The 15,829-nt window shown below is 38.9% G+C and overlaps 1 protein-coding gene across 1 annotated transcript in view; it reads left to right on the top strand.

Annotated features, from left to right (window-relative positions):
• adamts2a (ADAM metallopeptidase with thrombospondin type 1 motif, 2a) overlaps window positions 1-15,829 on the top strand; it is a 98,539-nt gene that overhangs the window by 47,553 nt on the left and 35,157 nt on the right. The window contains exon 4 of the mRNA XM_048165543.1: window positions 11,256-11,458. Within this exon, the coding sequence (XP_048021500.1) occupies window positions 11,256-11,458 (203 nt within the window). The remainder of the gene's footprint in view (window positions 1-11,255; window positions 11,459-15,829) is intronic.

Below are 15,829 nucleotides of genomic sequence, written 5' to 3'. Positions count from 1 at the left end.
TTAAACAGTGCCTAAACAAAGTTTACACAGCTAATATAACCCTCAAATGGATCTTTACAAAGTGTTCGTCATGCATGCGGCATGCATGCGTCGGATTATGTGAGTATTGTATACTGTTATATTGTTTACATTTGATTCTGAATGAATTTGAGGCTGTGCTCCATGGCTAATGGCTAATGCTACACTGTTGAAGAGATTTATAAAGAATGAAGTTGTGTTTATGAATTATACAGACTGCAAGTGTTTAAAAATGAAAATAGCGACAGCTCTCTTGTCTCCGTGAATACAGTAAGAAACGATGGTAACTTTAACCACATTTAACAGTACATTAGCAACATGCTAACGAAACATTTAGAAAGACAATTTACAAATATCACTAAAAATATCATGATATCATGGATCATGTCAGTTATTATTGCTCCATCTGCCATTTTTCGCTATTGTTCTTGCTTGCTTACCTAGTCTGATGATTCGGCTGTGCACATCCAGACGTTAATACTGGCTGCCCTTGTCTAATGCCTTTCATAATGTTGGGAACATGGGCTGGCATATGCAAATATTGGGGGCGTACACCCCAACTGTTACGTAACAATCAGTGTTATGTTGAGATTCGCCTGTTCTTCGGAGGTCTTTTAAACAAATGAGATTTATATAAGAAGGAGTAAACAATGGAGTTTGAGACTCACTGTATGTCATTTCCATGTACTGAACTCCTGTTATTTAACTATGCCAAGATAAATTCAATGTTTCATTCGAGGGCACCTTTAAGTACTGTTAAAACCAGATACTCTAAGACTTTTATTCAAGTTGTATTGGAACTGGTGACTTGTAACTTGTAATGGAGTCATTTTAGCTGTAAGGTATCTGTACTTTTACTCAAGTATGGTTTTCAGGTACTCTTTACACCTCTGTTTGTCACTATGTATAAAATAAGTGCAACTGAAGTCATGTGACTCAGGATCGTTGCTAAAATTCATGGGGTCAGAGATAAGAAAATAAAAAAAAAGATCAGTATTGAAATTGTGGGTCTTATGGGGGTGTTTAGAGATCTGCAGAAAAGATGTTTATCACATAAAAAAATAACAGAGGTGTAAATAGTACATGAAAACCATACTTGAGTAAAAGTACAGACACCTTACAGCTAAAATGACTCCATTACAAGTTACAAGTCACCAATTCCAGTGCGACTTGAGTAAAAGTCTTAGAATTCCTGATTTTAACAGTACTTAAAGGATTAGTTCACTTTCAAATAAAATGTTCCTGATAATTTACTCACCCCCATGTCATCCAAGATGCCCATGTCCTTCTTTCTACAGTCGAAAAGAAAGTTTCATTGCAACTTCAAAGGGCTTTAAACAATACCAGACGAGGAATAAGGGTCTTATCTAGCGAAAAGATCGGTCACTTTCAAAAAATTTTTTAAAGGCATATGCTTTATATAAACAAATGATCGCCTTCCAAGTGGTTCCACCAAAACCGCACTTTTGTATTCTTCAAAAAGCTTATGCTGTATGTCCTACGCCTTCCCTATTCTACTTACGGAAAAAATGGAACTGGCGCTGCGTTCGTTCCGTAAGTAGAATAGGGAAGGTGTAGGACATACAGCATAAGCTTTTTGAAGAATACGGAAGTGCGGTTTTGGTGGAAACACCAAATTTTATTTGAAAGTGAACTAATCCTTTAAGCATTTCACTCGTACTGAATGTAGGCTCAAAGATGCACTAGTCCCCAGTGAAAATAAGAAACAGTTGATTTGTAAGATGAGAAATCTGCTGAAAACTGTTGTTTATTTTGTAAAATCAGAATAAAACTGAACACCTCAATATTGCAATAAATCAAGGTCAACACAACAGCCTCTTAAACATCTACCAACTCTCAAGTCTCAGTAAAGCTCAACTGCACAAAAAGGCCACAAGTAAACCAATATCCTTCATAAAATAATGTTAAGTAAAATTAAATAGTCAAAGTCTATTTGCACGGGATGTGCTGGTTTCGGTCTCATCGGCGGCTGCAGTCATGACCTCATCTCATAAACCAAACACCTGCGATTCAGCAACTATCTACTAATGCACTCGCATTCATATAAAGTAGCCTTGTTGACAAGTTTGGGCGAGTAAGGGCAAAACACACAAGATATAGTACCTTCAATCCCCTTAGATGGCAATATCGCTTCTTTATAGCTGAAACTGCTGCAGAAAAAGTTAGGTGACATGCAAAATGTAAAAATGCAGAAAGTTTTCTGTGATTGGTAGGTTTAGGGGTCGGGGTAGGGGATAGAATATACAGTTTGTACAGTATATAAATCATTATGTCTATGGAAAGTCCCCATAAAACGTGAAAACCCAATGTGTGTGTGTGGGGGGGGGGGGGGGTTCTCATATTCCTCTGTGCTGAGTCACTCCTTCATTGAGGATGCTCTTGTTTGTCTAAGCAGATGGACCTTCATTCATCCTGCAAGCAACATAGTTTTTCAATCTTGTTCAATCTAAACAAGATGGTATATTCATAAACAAACAAAATTTGAGCAACATTCATAACCAAGTCTTTATTTTGTCCACATTAAACACATTTCAGGTTTAACATCAATGTCTCATTGTTCTTGTTTTTGTTGAAATCAGTGCAGACTGAAGTTTAAGGAACTTTCCTTGCATCACCTGTTTGTTGTACATTTCAAGTTCTGTATCTTACAGTTTTATTTAATTTGACTTAGCACATATTTTTTCCACCTATTTTTCCAGTCACATCTGCCAGCATTGATTTAAAAACCAAGTTGTACATTTGTTTTTCATGGAAATTTGTTTAGCTTTGCAATGTGTTTTGCAATAATCATGTCTAATTTGATTCAAAATGAACTTTACCATCAGAAATTTAGAAACGAAACAGTGTCTCTGAGGTACGTTTGTTCAAAAAAACATGTCGAAAGAGCTTCCACTGCCATATTCAAAGAGGATTTCTCCAGTTGTTAACAGATCCGAATGACTTTGATTTCATTTTCAAAGCAAAGGTTCTACTTGAAAGCTTCTAAAAGATTCGGTCTTCATTTTATCCTTGCAGTTTTTCGTGATGCTCCCGTTTCCTGAATACAAATAACCCTGATATGTCAGAACTGACAAGCCCAGCGCTCATTGATTTGAGGAATTATGATAATTGGCAACAGTTACTGACTTCCTGGCCTTCATCAATATTCTGTACATCAGCATCGTTCCTTGCAGACCGGCATTGGAAACCCCAGCTACAGTTGAAACGCCAATGACTTCAGGTCAGGGGATAACTAGGAGCAGACGCGGTCTCTCAGAATGGCAACCAGAATATAAGATGCTTGTTTGTAGCTTTCTATTTTTAGCCAATAGCAAAAGAACGCAGTGGCACATTGAAGGCTGTTACCCTTGAAATACGATGACTGTGGGATTCAACTGGGTGTCAGCTGACATTGTGATACTCGCTTGACTGTAACAATGATAGTATAGAGTAATGATGCTGACTTTACAGTCACCTCATAGTTTTACCAAAGGGACATTTCACCCAAAAATGAAAATTCTGTCATCATTTACTCTCCTTCAACCTTTTTTCTGCTGAACACAAAAGAAGATATTTTGAAGAATGTTGATAACCACACAGTTGATGGACCCCATTGACTTCCATAGTATGGAGAAGAAAAAAAATACAGTGTTAAATAAATGTTGTGATGTTATTTCCATCAAGAGGTGCATCAGTTTTTGGTCACAATCTTGTATTGACAATGCAAGAGGTGGGCACTCTGTAAAGTCTACTCAAGCACATCCCAAAAACTTTCAATGAATTTAACGTCTGGACATTTGAAAATGATTCTTCATGCTCCCTCCCGACCATTCTTTCACAGTTTGAGCCTGATGAATCTTGTCATTGTCATCCTGGAATATGGCCATGATGTGTTTTCCAACATGGTTGTTTAAGAAATGAAAAGCTACACACTCCATTAATTAGGGTTAGAAGAACTGTTGCCAAACATATAACATGCTAGAAACATAATAATCACTGCAATAATGATCCAATCATAGAATCTTAAGCATTTGCCTATTTGTACTGCGGTATAGATGCTGCTTTTAGTTACAGCAACCCATGGTCAGTGCTATTCTCATTTGAAAATAATTTTTATTCTAAGCCAATACTTAACCTTTTCCATGACATTGGCCTTTTGTGTGGATGTCCTGGTAATTGCCTCTATCCTTGGTGTCGTTCCAGCACATTTACAGGTCACCCGTTTTCCAAAGTCTAATCTGACTCCATGCAGAAAACTCCAGTTTGAGTGACATGGACCAGCTTTGGTTTACCTCTTTAGTTTATTTCTAGTGTAGTGTGCTTTTAAATACATACCGTGATGATTTGGAAATAGTAAAGCAGATGTCTATTGCACGAACAAAGCTGACCCATTTTTTGGTAATTTGTTATGTCAAACAAGATAATAAACATTGTCAGATGGGAGATCTTGATCTAAATTTTAGTTTATTTAGAATTTTTTTTTACACTTATTGTTTCTGCTAATTTATTTTTGTCTACATTTGCACAAATAAATGATTGTTGATGTTTTGGCTGTAAACATTACTGATTTTTGTGGTGCATTTGTTTGACTTCCCATTTGGCTAATATATCAGGGTGTTGCTTGTTTAAAAATAAGCCATATGTTTATCAAATTTTATTTTATTATTAAACATAAACAAGAAGTTTATCAGATGATGTACAGACAATGCTTTGCCTCTTCCGAAACATTCTGATCTGTATTTACATAATTACCCTAAAAGTGCTAAACTAAGGGAAATAAAATCCGAAAGGAACTAAAGAAGAGCATTTGTTTGAATTACACGATGCACAAATGGAGTACAGAGTCTAATTAGACTGCACATTAGCAATTCTTGGAACATTGATCTTGAAATCCCGAATCGCTGATCCACAGGAAAAAAAAAAAAATGTTTCTTGTTTCTATTTGTTTCCACCCAAAAAGGTTGGACATTTTTGTGGATTAACACAACACAATTGCACATAGCATAAAACTTTAAGTTATTGAATATAGTATAAAATACCATACATTTGAAGTTGTTTTGCAAAATATTCAAATATATACAAGTTGTTTGTCAGTGTTGGGAGAACCGATTATGTCATTCACTGCGCTTGATGGGAGTGGGCGGTCACTTCTGAGCTATTTTGCTGAGATTCTGGTTTCCATAGTAACAGCGACTTCTCTGATTGGTGAATTGCTCCTTCAGGATTATCTCATTACAAATTAAATTGGAACATCAAATGGCATATAAAAATTTGTAGTCATAAGGTTTATCACCTTGGGAAGAAACATCAGATTTCTCTGTCTTCATAGACAGAAGTTACTTAGCACCTAGCAATGACTTACAAAAAAGCAACATGTTTTGGACATGATATTTATATAAATAAATAAGATAATTTTTGGTACAGCACAGTGATTATTTTCAAAGGGAAGTCAAAGTCAATATATCACTGAATTGGTACAGTAATCTTTTTCTGCCTGTCATTGGTTTTAGTTCTCTCTCACCTCACGCTGTCCCTCGCTTGAGCAGTTTTGGCACAGGCAGAGCCTGAGAGACATGCCTCAGTGGCACCCAATCTGAACATGAAACCTCTTTGAGTTGAGAGAGTGTTTGTGCTGTGTATTAGGTGACAAGTGAGAGAATGTACCGAATGAAATGAGAAACATACTTCCACTGTTTTTCCACATTTTTGTTAGTTTATCATTGTACAACTATTTCCATATTCAGTAATGGGCTGGATAAATATCTTAATCTACAGTCTGAACAATATACAATAGGCAGATTAGTATCCATGGCACATTTAAAGGAATAATTCACCCAAAAATTATTTACATTTTACATATTTATTCACCCTCAAACTAGGCGTATGTGACTTTCTTCTTTCAGCCGAACACAATTGGAGTTATAATATCCTGACTTTTCCAAGTTTTTGAAGCTCCAAAAAGCACATCCATCCATCATTAAAGTAACCCATACGACTCCCGTGGGTTAACAAATGCCCTCTGAAGCGAAGCAATGGATTTTTTGTAAGAAAAAAATCCATATTTGTATAAACTTTATTCACTAGCTTCTGGCAACAGCAGTATGCGTATTCACAAGAGAGCCGCGTTCCAGGGGAAGGGTGACCTCTGACCTCACATATGACGTAGCTCAGGTGAGAATTGACGAATGCGGAAGTGCAAAGAATAGAGCACAACAAAATGCTAGTCATGAATTAGAAGTCTAAAATGAGAAGTTTTAAAGAAAAATGTCAGAGGTTTTCGATAAAGAGAAGAGGAGCTTGAGTTCTCTATCATAAGTTCACTCAACACTGCGTTGCGATGACGCATGGAAAATGCCCTCGGGCGGTGATGATTGTCTGAACCCGTATATATTATATACGTATAAATTATATATTATATATTATATATTACCCGTATAAAATTTCTTCTTCTTTAGAAGCGGTTTATCTGGCCCATGCTAGTTAAGCTATTTCACTGGATGTTTTAATTTTTGTGCTTCAGCAACCGAAATTAGAGCTCTTTGAAAGCTCTTTGAGTTGAGATAGTGTTTGTGCCATGTACTTGGTGACGAGAGAGAATGTACCGAATAAAATGAGAAACATACTTCCACTGTTTTTTTCACCTTTTACCTTCTTCCGCTCCATCCTGCCCTCTTCTTCCTTCTAAGCCTTGCAGGACCACTTATACCCTCGTGGGAAAATCCTACATAGTGGCTGGTTAGGCAGGTATGGCGCTTCATACCATGGCCATTCTTCAGGCCTACCAAGCGGATGTCCTTAAGAAAATGGACGAAGGCGGGGGCCTGACACCGGAGTCAGTCATAGAGCTCTGCAGAGCTACTGACCTGGCGCTACATGCAACTAAACAGACTGCACGCACGTTTGGGCACACAATGGCAGGTTTGGTGGCTGTCAAACGATATCTTTGGTTAAATCTCACAGAAATTCATGAAATGGAGAAAATTTTCCTACTGGACGCCCCTATCTTCCAATCAGATTTGTTTGGGGAAGCGGTCAACTCAGTGGTCGATAAAAATTCCGTACTGCTAAGACACAGTCTGCCGCCGTTAGCAGTTCATGCCTAGGAAGGCCCTTGTACCTCCCACTCCTGCCTCAACGCCCAGGCACCGCATTGCATGCAGGAAAGACATCCCCCACCTTGCATGGTTTGGAGAGCTTGTGGCCATCCCATGCCTCACCAGTGCCCTCGTAAGCACATTGCCCTTATGCAGTCAAGCAGATAAATCTGCTGCTTCTGCGCCGCTGGGTCGCTCCTGATCTTTGGGTCAGGAAACAGAGAGCTAAAGCATATCTGTTCCCCCTTGAGATGCTCTCCAAGCTTAGATCGGTTATACCCACCAGCATGTGCGTTTCGGGATACAGAGTTAGGTTACCAGCAACATTAACAGAAAGGATGGAGACGCTTCGGGCTATCTCCCCTCAATACCTATTCTCGCTCAAACTGCTTCACTCATGATGGGAGACACATCCAGCTTTCTCCCCGCGTCAGGTGCTCCAGCCCCTACGCCAGATCCCACAGGGGGAAAAAACCCTTCTTGTGCCAGTCTTCATTGTCAGAGGACACCTCAGGCCTTCCTCCGGTACCTTTGGCTTTGTGCCCACTATTTCTTTATATAGAAAGTCTGGTGACCGAGCTCCTGCTAGGACCCATTCTTATGCTACCTCTGTCTCAACACTGGCAGCTTGAAGGCTTCTCCCAGGTGTGTCGAGCTGGGATCCACACAATCCAATTAGGATACATTCTCCAGTTCCATCACAACCCTCCTTGCTTTGACAGGGTTCATCCCACTGTGACAAACAGCGCCCCAGAGGCTTCTGTTAGTAGGAAGTGATGTCGCTCCTCCTAAAGTAAGTGATAGAGGTGGTTCCTCCTTCAGACTTAAACTGTGGCTTTTTCAGCCACTGCTTCATCATTTCAAAGAATGCCTGTTTCCACATCCAGGTCATTCCATGGCACAGGGCGTACCAATACGTGGTTCTTCCATTTGGTCTGGCTTTGGCTGTGCGGATGTTTTCCAAGTGCATGGATGCAGCTCTGGCCCCATTGAGGCTCCTCCAGGGCATCCATGTACTAAATTACCTAGACGATTGGCTCATTCTGGCTCAATCCAGAGTGTTGGTGTGGTGTCACAGGAACAAAACTAAAATAATGACTTTATTAAACAATATCTTCTCTCCCCTGCCTTACTGCTACACTGTTTACGTCTAGCGCTTCCAGGTTCTATGTCAGAATGCCAATTCAGTATTATGGGTGTGGAATGACATCAGGGTGAGTAATTAATGACAAAAATTTCATTTTTGGGTGAACTAACCCTTTAACATTGTCTCAGCGAACCATTTTCTTGAATGTCCAGCTCGATTCTCTCTAGATGCAGGCCCGCTCGGCCCCTGCTTGATTTTCCAGTCTCTGTGCATGCTTTGCCCACTTCAGACTCAGCCATCATGTCACAGTGGTCACATGTTGCAGACTTCTGGGTCTCATGGCAGCAGCCTCTCCTGTGCTCACTTTGGGTCTGCTTCACATGTGGCCGCTACTGTGGTGGATGAAACTCAGAGGCATTTGTCTTTCTTGGCCACCTTTCCATCTGTTGAGAGTATTGCAGAGTTGCCTTTGTGCTCTCTGTAGGTGGAAAGACGCTCTCTTTTTGTTACAAGGGGTTAGGATGGGTGTGGTTTGCTGCTGTCAAGTCATCTCGACAGATGCCTCCCTGACTGGTTGGGGTGTGGTCTTCGAGGGCAGACCAGCTTGCGGTGTTTGGACAGCACCATCTTTCTGGCTCTGCATCACTTCCTTCCGACCCTGACAGGCTGTCATGTTATTGTCAGGACAGACAACATGGCAGTGGTGTCCCACATAAACCTCCAGGGGGGGTGCGTGCAGGGGGTCACGCACCCTGAACAGGCATGCGCCACTTTCTCCTGTGAGCTCAAGACAGGTTCCTTTTGTCCCAGGTGCCTTGAACCTCGCAGCAGATTTCCAGTCAATACATAAACTCATCCGGCACCTCTGGGGATAGATGTCTTTGCTCACCCATGGCTGGATTTGAGGCTATATGCATTTCCTCTGGTCAAGTTAATCCCCACGGTCTTTTGCAGAGTGAGGGAGTGTGGGATTTGCCTCCTGTTGGTAGCCCCATTCTGGCCATCCCAGGCATGGTTTTCCGAGCTGAGCTCCCTAGTTGAAGGGTCCCCGTGGAAAATTCTAATCAAGAGAGATCTGTTGTCTCAGCTCCAGGGCAGGATTTGGCATCCTCAACCCGAGATTTGGAGGCTATGGATGTGGCCCATCAGGGGTGATTGCTAATGGCTTCTGGGAGCCGCCCCTCAACTCCCAATCTAATTCTGACCCTCAGGGTGGTGTTTTTGATAGCGTTGGCTTCTCTCAAGCATGTGGGGGATCTGCAGGGTCTCTCTGTGAGTTGGCCTTGCATTGAGTTTGCCCCGGGTCTTGGGAAGTGTTTTTCTGTGGCCCAGGCCTGGTTATCTCCCTAAAGTTTTGTCCACATCATTTCACTCTCAAGTGGTCATACTTCATTCTTTCCCTCGTCCTCCCTTTGCCTCCACAGAGGAGGAGAGGCTTCATTTGCTTTGCCCTGTTGGGGCTTTAAAAGCATATGTGGACCGCTTTGGCCAGAGGGCTTGACACCTCTAAGCACATGATTTCTCATTGACTGAGAGATGTGATTTTTTTTTCTGGCTTATGAGGTATGGATAATAAGAGAAAGAAAAGTTATTTGGGTCAGATCTGGCAGCGCTTAGCTTGTTGTGTGTAGTATATTGTTCTCATTATGTCATCGCTATGCAGTGTTGAGTGAACCTTTGAAAGAGAACGTCTCGAGTTACTTAAGTAACCCATGTTCTCTGAATAGGGAACAAGACACTGCTGAGGCGGCGCCCGCGCCATCAGCCAATAAATTGCCATGATTCTATATGGGTGCAGACAATCAGCACCACCCGAGGGTGTTTCCCATTGCTTCATCGCTACGTAAGTATCCCGAGATATTTTTATATGTCAGGTCAGAAGTCACCCTTCCTCCTGAACTCTACTCTCTCGTGAACACACAAACAAACATTGCCGGAAACCAGTGATTGTAGTTTATAAAGTTTTAAATATGGATATTTTTTCTTACATCGCTTCACTTGAGAAGGCATTTATTAACCCACTGGAGTCGTATGAATTACTTTTATGATGGATAGATACCCTTTTTGGATTCAAATGCTATTCAAAATGCTATTCAATGCCATTACAAAGCTGAGAAGAGCCATGATATTATTTAATATAACTCCGATTATGTTCAGCTGAAAGAAGAAAGTCATATACACATAGGATGGCTTGAGGGTGAGTAAATTATAGGATAATTTTTATTTTTGGGTGAACTATATCTTTAAATTGGCCTTATTCATGTTATATTTCAATGTTATATTTAATGTCATCCATTGTGTAAAAAGAAGTGCATTTACTTATATTGAATGTACACTTGTAGTGTACTTCAGATCATATAAGCATACTTTTACAAATCTGTACTTGCAGATAATATAATGTTAATGAAATAAAAGGCCACTGAAGAGTATCTTAAAGAGAGTACACTTTAATGACTGTTTCTTAACACATATAAATGAACTTTGTAATAATGTCAAGTCTTACCTTGCAGTACATTTTAAATGATTGTTTTAATTTTTTGTCATGCTTTTAAAGAAGTACACTTATGTTAATGTGTTGACTAACATATAAAGAACATGTAAAGTGCTTGTTTTTTTTCAATATTACATTTAAGTTAGTATATTATAAATGTAATATATTTTAAATGTTAATATACAGTGCTTTAGTTACCATAAATGCTTGTCAATACATTTGGTGGAACAGTTTCACAATTTTTCAAAGACAATAGAAATAATTATGAAATAACATATAAAGATGTACTTAAATCCTACTTAAGTGGATCAAAAACAAACTCTTTTAACAAATTCAACTAATTAAAGAAGTGCAACTAATTGCATTTAATATAAATTATATTATAATACATGCAATTAAGTGTCTGGAAATATTACATGAACTTTTTTCCCTCTGTGCTCCACTTCTGGTTCTGAAAGTTACCATATGTTTTTATTGTAATCAAAAGACCAGGGGAAATATTTATTCCCCATGATTTATCCTCTTTAAATTGTACTCTTGAATAATTTGTGTGCATTTTTTACAGGTTCCCCTTTGGGTGGTCTGGCTGGACTGGAGTATTTACCCCACCGTGTTAAGAAGAAAATCAAGAGCAATACACGAGCACGCAGAGAGACATATGAGGATGAGATCTTTAACATCGAGGTTCTGTTGGGGGTGGACTGCTCTGTGGTGATGTTTCATGGCAGAGAGCACATCCAGAAGTACCTCCTGACCCTCATGAATATTGTAAGTTCCCCCAACCCCATTAAAAGAATTTACTCTAGACTTCATATAAATATTTGTACATTTTAATCATGTTGACCTGTTGTTTGAGGTGGCAGCTAATGGTTAATGCTAATACAATGCTATCAGATATGTACAATAACAATTGTAGAAAAAAAGCATTATAATGTCCAGAAATCAATTTCAGTAGTACAATGAGTTTAATGTATCGACATAGAACTCATGTTTAATGTGATAGTTTCATTCATACTAATACAATATATTGTTAGTGCCGAGATTCTTCATGTCAGTGAATGAATATATCTCCGTAGTTACTAGTTGTGTTCCCTAATGGTCTGGTGGTTGAACTTTTGTTAGGCGTGCGATAGGTTCTGGGTTCAAATCCGCTCTTGTACAGTTTTTTCTTTTCTTTCTTTTTTTCTCATTAAAATTAAAGATGTTCAACAATGATTGTATATCAAGAGCAAGGACACATTTGTGCGCGTTTTGTTTTGTGATTTCACCGAAAAGAATAGAGTCTCTGCAACGGCACTAATAGATAGTTTGAAGTGCTCATGAAGACTGTACACAAGCCAAAAGAGAACGTTCCGCCATTAACATTGGCAACGAACACTCAGCATGATTTCAAAAACAACACATTCTAGTGCCAGATTGCCTCTTATTTAACACAAACGAACATCAACTGGATATGTTTCATTTGCATTAGGTATATCCGTGCGAGACATTTAAAAAAAGTGGTCAATATCAACCCTGGCAAAAAGTTTCCCACCCGCAAATTACGCCTATGCGTACCATTGATTTTCATAATATTTTTTTCCATACTATGGAAGTCAATGGAGCCCATCAACTATTTGGTTACCCATATTCTTCAAAATATCTTCTTTTATGTTCAGCAGAAGAAAGAAATTCATACAGGTTTGGAACAACTTGAGAGTGAGTAAATGATGACAGAATTTTTAAGAGTTCAGGAAAAGTGTTCTTCTACTTCAAGTTACTTTTTATAAAAGACATTAACTAAATGGACTTTGCTAAATTATGTGTTAGCTAAATAATGAGTAATTTACCTCAGGAACTTTTCGGTTCTGCGTCTTATGTAAACAAATCAACACTTATCCAAATATCTCCCTCAATGTCACTTTTCAGACAGCATCATTGTTATATCCAATGATGATTATATCAGACAGATATTCACATGAATTTCTTCAAACTCAAAGATTGAAATTAGCATTACTGTACACAATGCTTAGATGTCAGAGGTTCAGCCAAACTACCATCCATTTCCCTGACAACTGCTCTAAGTCAAGAAATTACATCTACATCCCTGACAGGGTTTCCTACCTGAAAGATTGATGTACTTGAGAACCTCAACAAGACCAGACTTGTAATGAACTTGCCGTCAAAACTGCACAACTAAACATTTTCTGTCTTTCCTCCATTTTCTTTTTTATTTTAGTCTCAATTTGGCCAGAGACTTTATGGTAGTGTGCAAAAAACACACCCATAGTCAATCTGAAGATACTTTTACGTTGCAGTGGTGGTAACAAACCTCAGAATTACCTTCAAATGCCTGTGATAATAAACCAGATGCGTTTTATTTAGATAGCTAGCTATAAACATGCTAACTTTTTAAAATAAAACTAACCATAGAAGAAAAACATTTGCTCTAGTGTCTGTTATAGTGCCTCTTGTGGCAGTGTACAAAATGCAATGCATATTTGCTTTGCGTTATAAACTGCGGTCTGACATTTTGAAATGCAACAACACACAAAATTGAATTTGCAAAGCTAGAAAAGTTTTCATTCTTGTACTTGTAAAGTAAGTTTTGGGAATAAAAGTGACTTGCTACCAGTTCCAAAGGTCTTGCAACTTATGTTCCAGAGTTCCTCCGCCCTCATAATTCTCTCATTCACAGTTCATTTTTGTTTGCACGGTGGTTCCGTTGCTAAGCAGAAGACAAGCTCCGATGGTAGACCTTGCTGCATTATTAATTAAGTCCTAATGATTTTCTGGCACTTTGGCCTCTTTCACGTCAATTAGCTACCTGCCAGCTACAAGCAGAGATCTGGACTAATAAAATACTGACAGGGTCCTGGAAAGGGCCAGAGACAGCCAGCGCTAATGAGAGACTTGCTGCTAAGGTGATTAGTATGGTGAGTGTGTGGGGGAGAGAAGAGAATAAAAACGAGAGAGTATGCTGATATTAGTCATTAATGTGCCAGGTTACATAGCTGTCATTACTGAGTGCCTGAGTATACACATGGTTTTAGGTGGGAACAGGGTTACCTGGCACTGTTTCTTAGAGACTGATATTTCAACCATGCTTAGCAACAATGATAATGAATTGTTACTTTAACAACAAGGAAAAATCTCTTATCTCTTATAAATATATAATAATTTTAAATAAATAGATATATAAATATATATATTAAATATATAATGAAACCTCATGAAATATATAATGAAACCTCATGAAAACCTTAATGGTGTGTTTATTAGCTTCATGTTTCATGCGTTGAAACATTTCTCTGGTAAGTGAAAACACAAACAGACAGCGCAAGAAGCCGCCACTGGTCATAAATGAATAGAAATGATAATTCTGTCTAATAAATATTAAACTAGCTTATGTAAATATATCAATATTTCTCCAAGTATGCGCACTTTCGCACTAAAAGCCAGGACACTGTTAATGCAACAAATAAACCACAGCAGACATGACTGAATATGAATGCGTTTTGAAAAAAATTTAAGTTACCAATTGATTATTTTCTACTCCTGACATAAATTAAGAAATTTCTGTCGCAGCAACCAAATTTTGTCATAAACAGTGAACAAATATCAAACCTGGTATATTTAATCTTTAATGAAACAGTTTGTCCAGATCAACTGCAGTTCTCTGGATAAATTCAACTACGCACCCGTGTTTCCCTTTGCAGCAACCACGGCTTCACCCCATTATCGTGTTTACCCACCATGCAAAGCACACAATTGCGTGGGGCCCCACGGGCTTGGGGGGCCCCCACTCTTTCTCCCGAGGGGGACCACAACCCCCCAAACCCACCACAATTTCTCCCCGGAACGCGATTGCAATTACTACCGCGGGGGGAAACAGAATGCGATCACGATTAGAACCACGGGGAATGCGATCGCGGGGCCCCCTCCCGGAGATTTGGGCCCCCTCCCGCCCCTTTATCACCCACAACCTCTTTCGTTTTGTATATCTATTTGTATATATAGCGAAAAATGACACGTAAAGACATTCTGACTCAAAGTTTGTCAGTGGAAGTGTGAACATGAGTTATATTTCACAAAATTATAAATTCAACGGCCAGCTTGATTGTCTGTGTTTGTTGGCGTCTGTCTGTGCGGCGTGAATTGGCGTTAAAATTCACAGTTTGGTTACTCTAAAACCGTTAATTTTTCATCATTCATTCTTGACATTCTAGGCGTTTTTCAGTATATCATTAAATTGCTTTTACATTTAATTTGATATCTTTTACAGTAAAGTCAGCATGCAATGAAAGTTGCTGTTGTCTTTTCTTCCATATTATGACATATATCCAGGTGAAATGGCTTCTCAAAAAAGGAAAAAATGTAGGGAGGGACTTGATGGTTGTGGTTTGCTATTGCTGTAATCACATATAAGTGACAGAAGAGAAGAAATGTCCCTGCAGGTGTTATTTTGATTAAAGATTATGTGGCCATGTGATTTTTTATTTTTTTTTAAATGATGTGCACAGATAAATCATTTATAATAAATGCTGCAATATTCCATTATAAAAAGAATGTCAATTTTGATTTCATGGTGACTTTTCTGTCTATTTTATCTATATATGTGAATACATATACCCATGATCAGATTTACTGTATGATCATATATTCCTGCTACAGTAACAGTCGTTTCTGTGATTATGTGAACACACACTCATCTAAAGTTTAGTTTCATTGAAAAAAAACAAAACAAGTGGTGTTATAAGGAATAGGCATCTAATTGTATCTGTATGCATTCTGGTGGAGGGTTGAAGCGTTCTAGTGGAAACTATAGCTAGCTCAATGTCTGTTCTCCATAATCAGACTCAGATTTTTAAACAGCCTCTAGTCGAGCTGTCATCCATCTGTCAGTGTCATATGTATGAGTGTGTGTGGTTTAGTGCTTCATTCGTTTTATTTCTCACACACCCTGGTCCTATAGCCAGAGCTCAGCGCCTCCTTACAGATTTCTTCCCAGGTTGCCCCAGGGCATTGTGTAAATGAGTGGAAAGAAGTCAGGTGTGAGCATGGTGAAGCGGTTTTTCTTCTTCAGGACCATGTAATGTTGAAATCGAACTGCATAATTGCACTCACTGGTGATATCAAATCCATGTTCTTTTATGAAGG

This window comes from Megalobrama amblycephala, linkage group LG18 (assembly GCF_018812025.1).
Source record: "Megalobrama amblycephala isolate DHTTF-2021 linkage group LG18, ASM1881202v1, whole genome shotgun sequence".
NCBI lineage: Eukaryota > Metazoa > Chordata > Actinopteri > Cypriniformes > Xenocyprididae > Megalobrama > Megalobrama amblycephala.
Note: the sequence above shows the minus strand (reverse complement) of the source record. Positions and strands in the feature narration are given on the sequence as shown.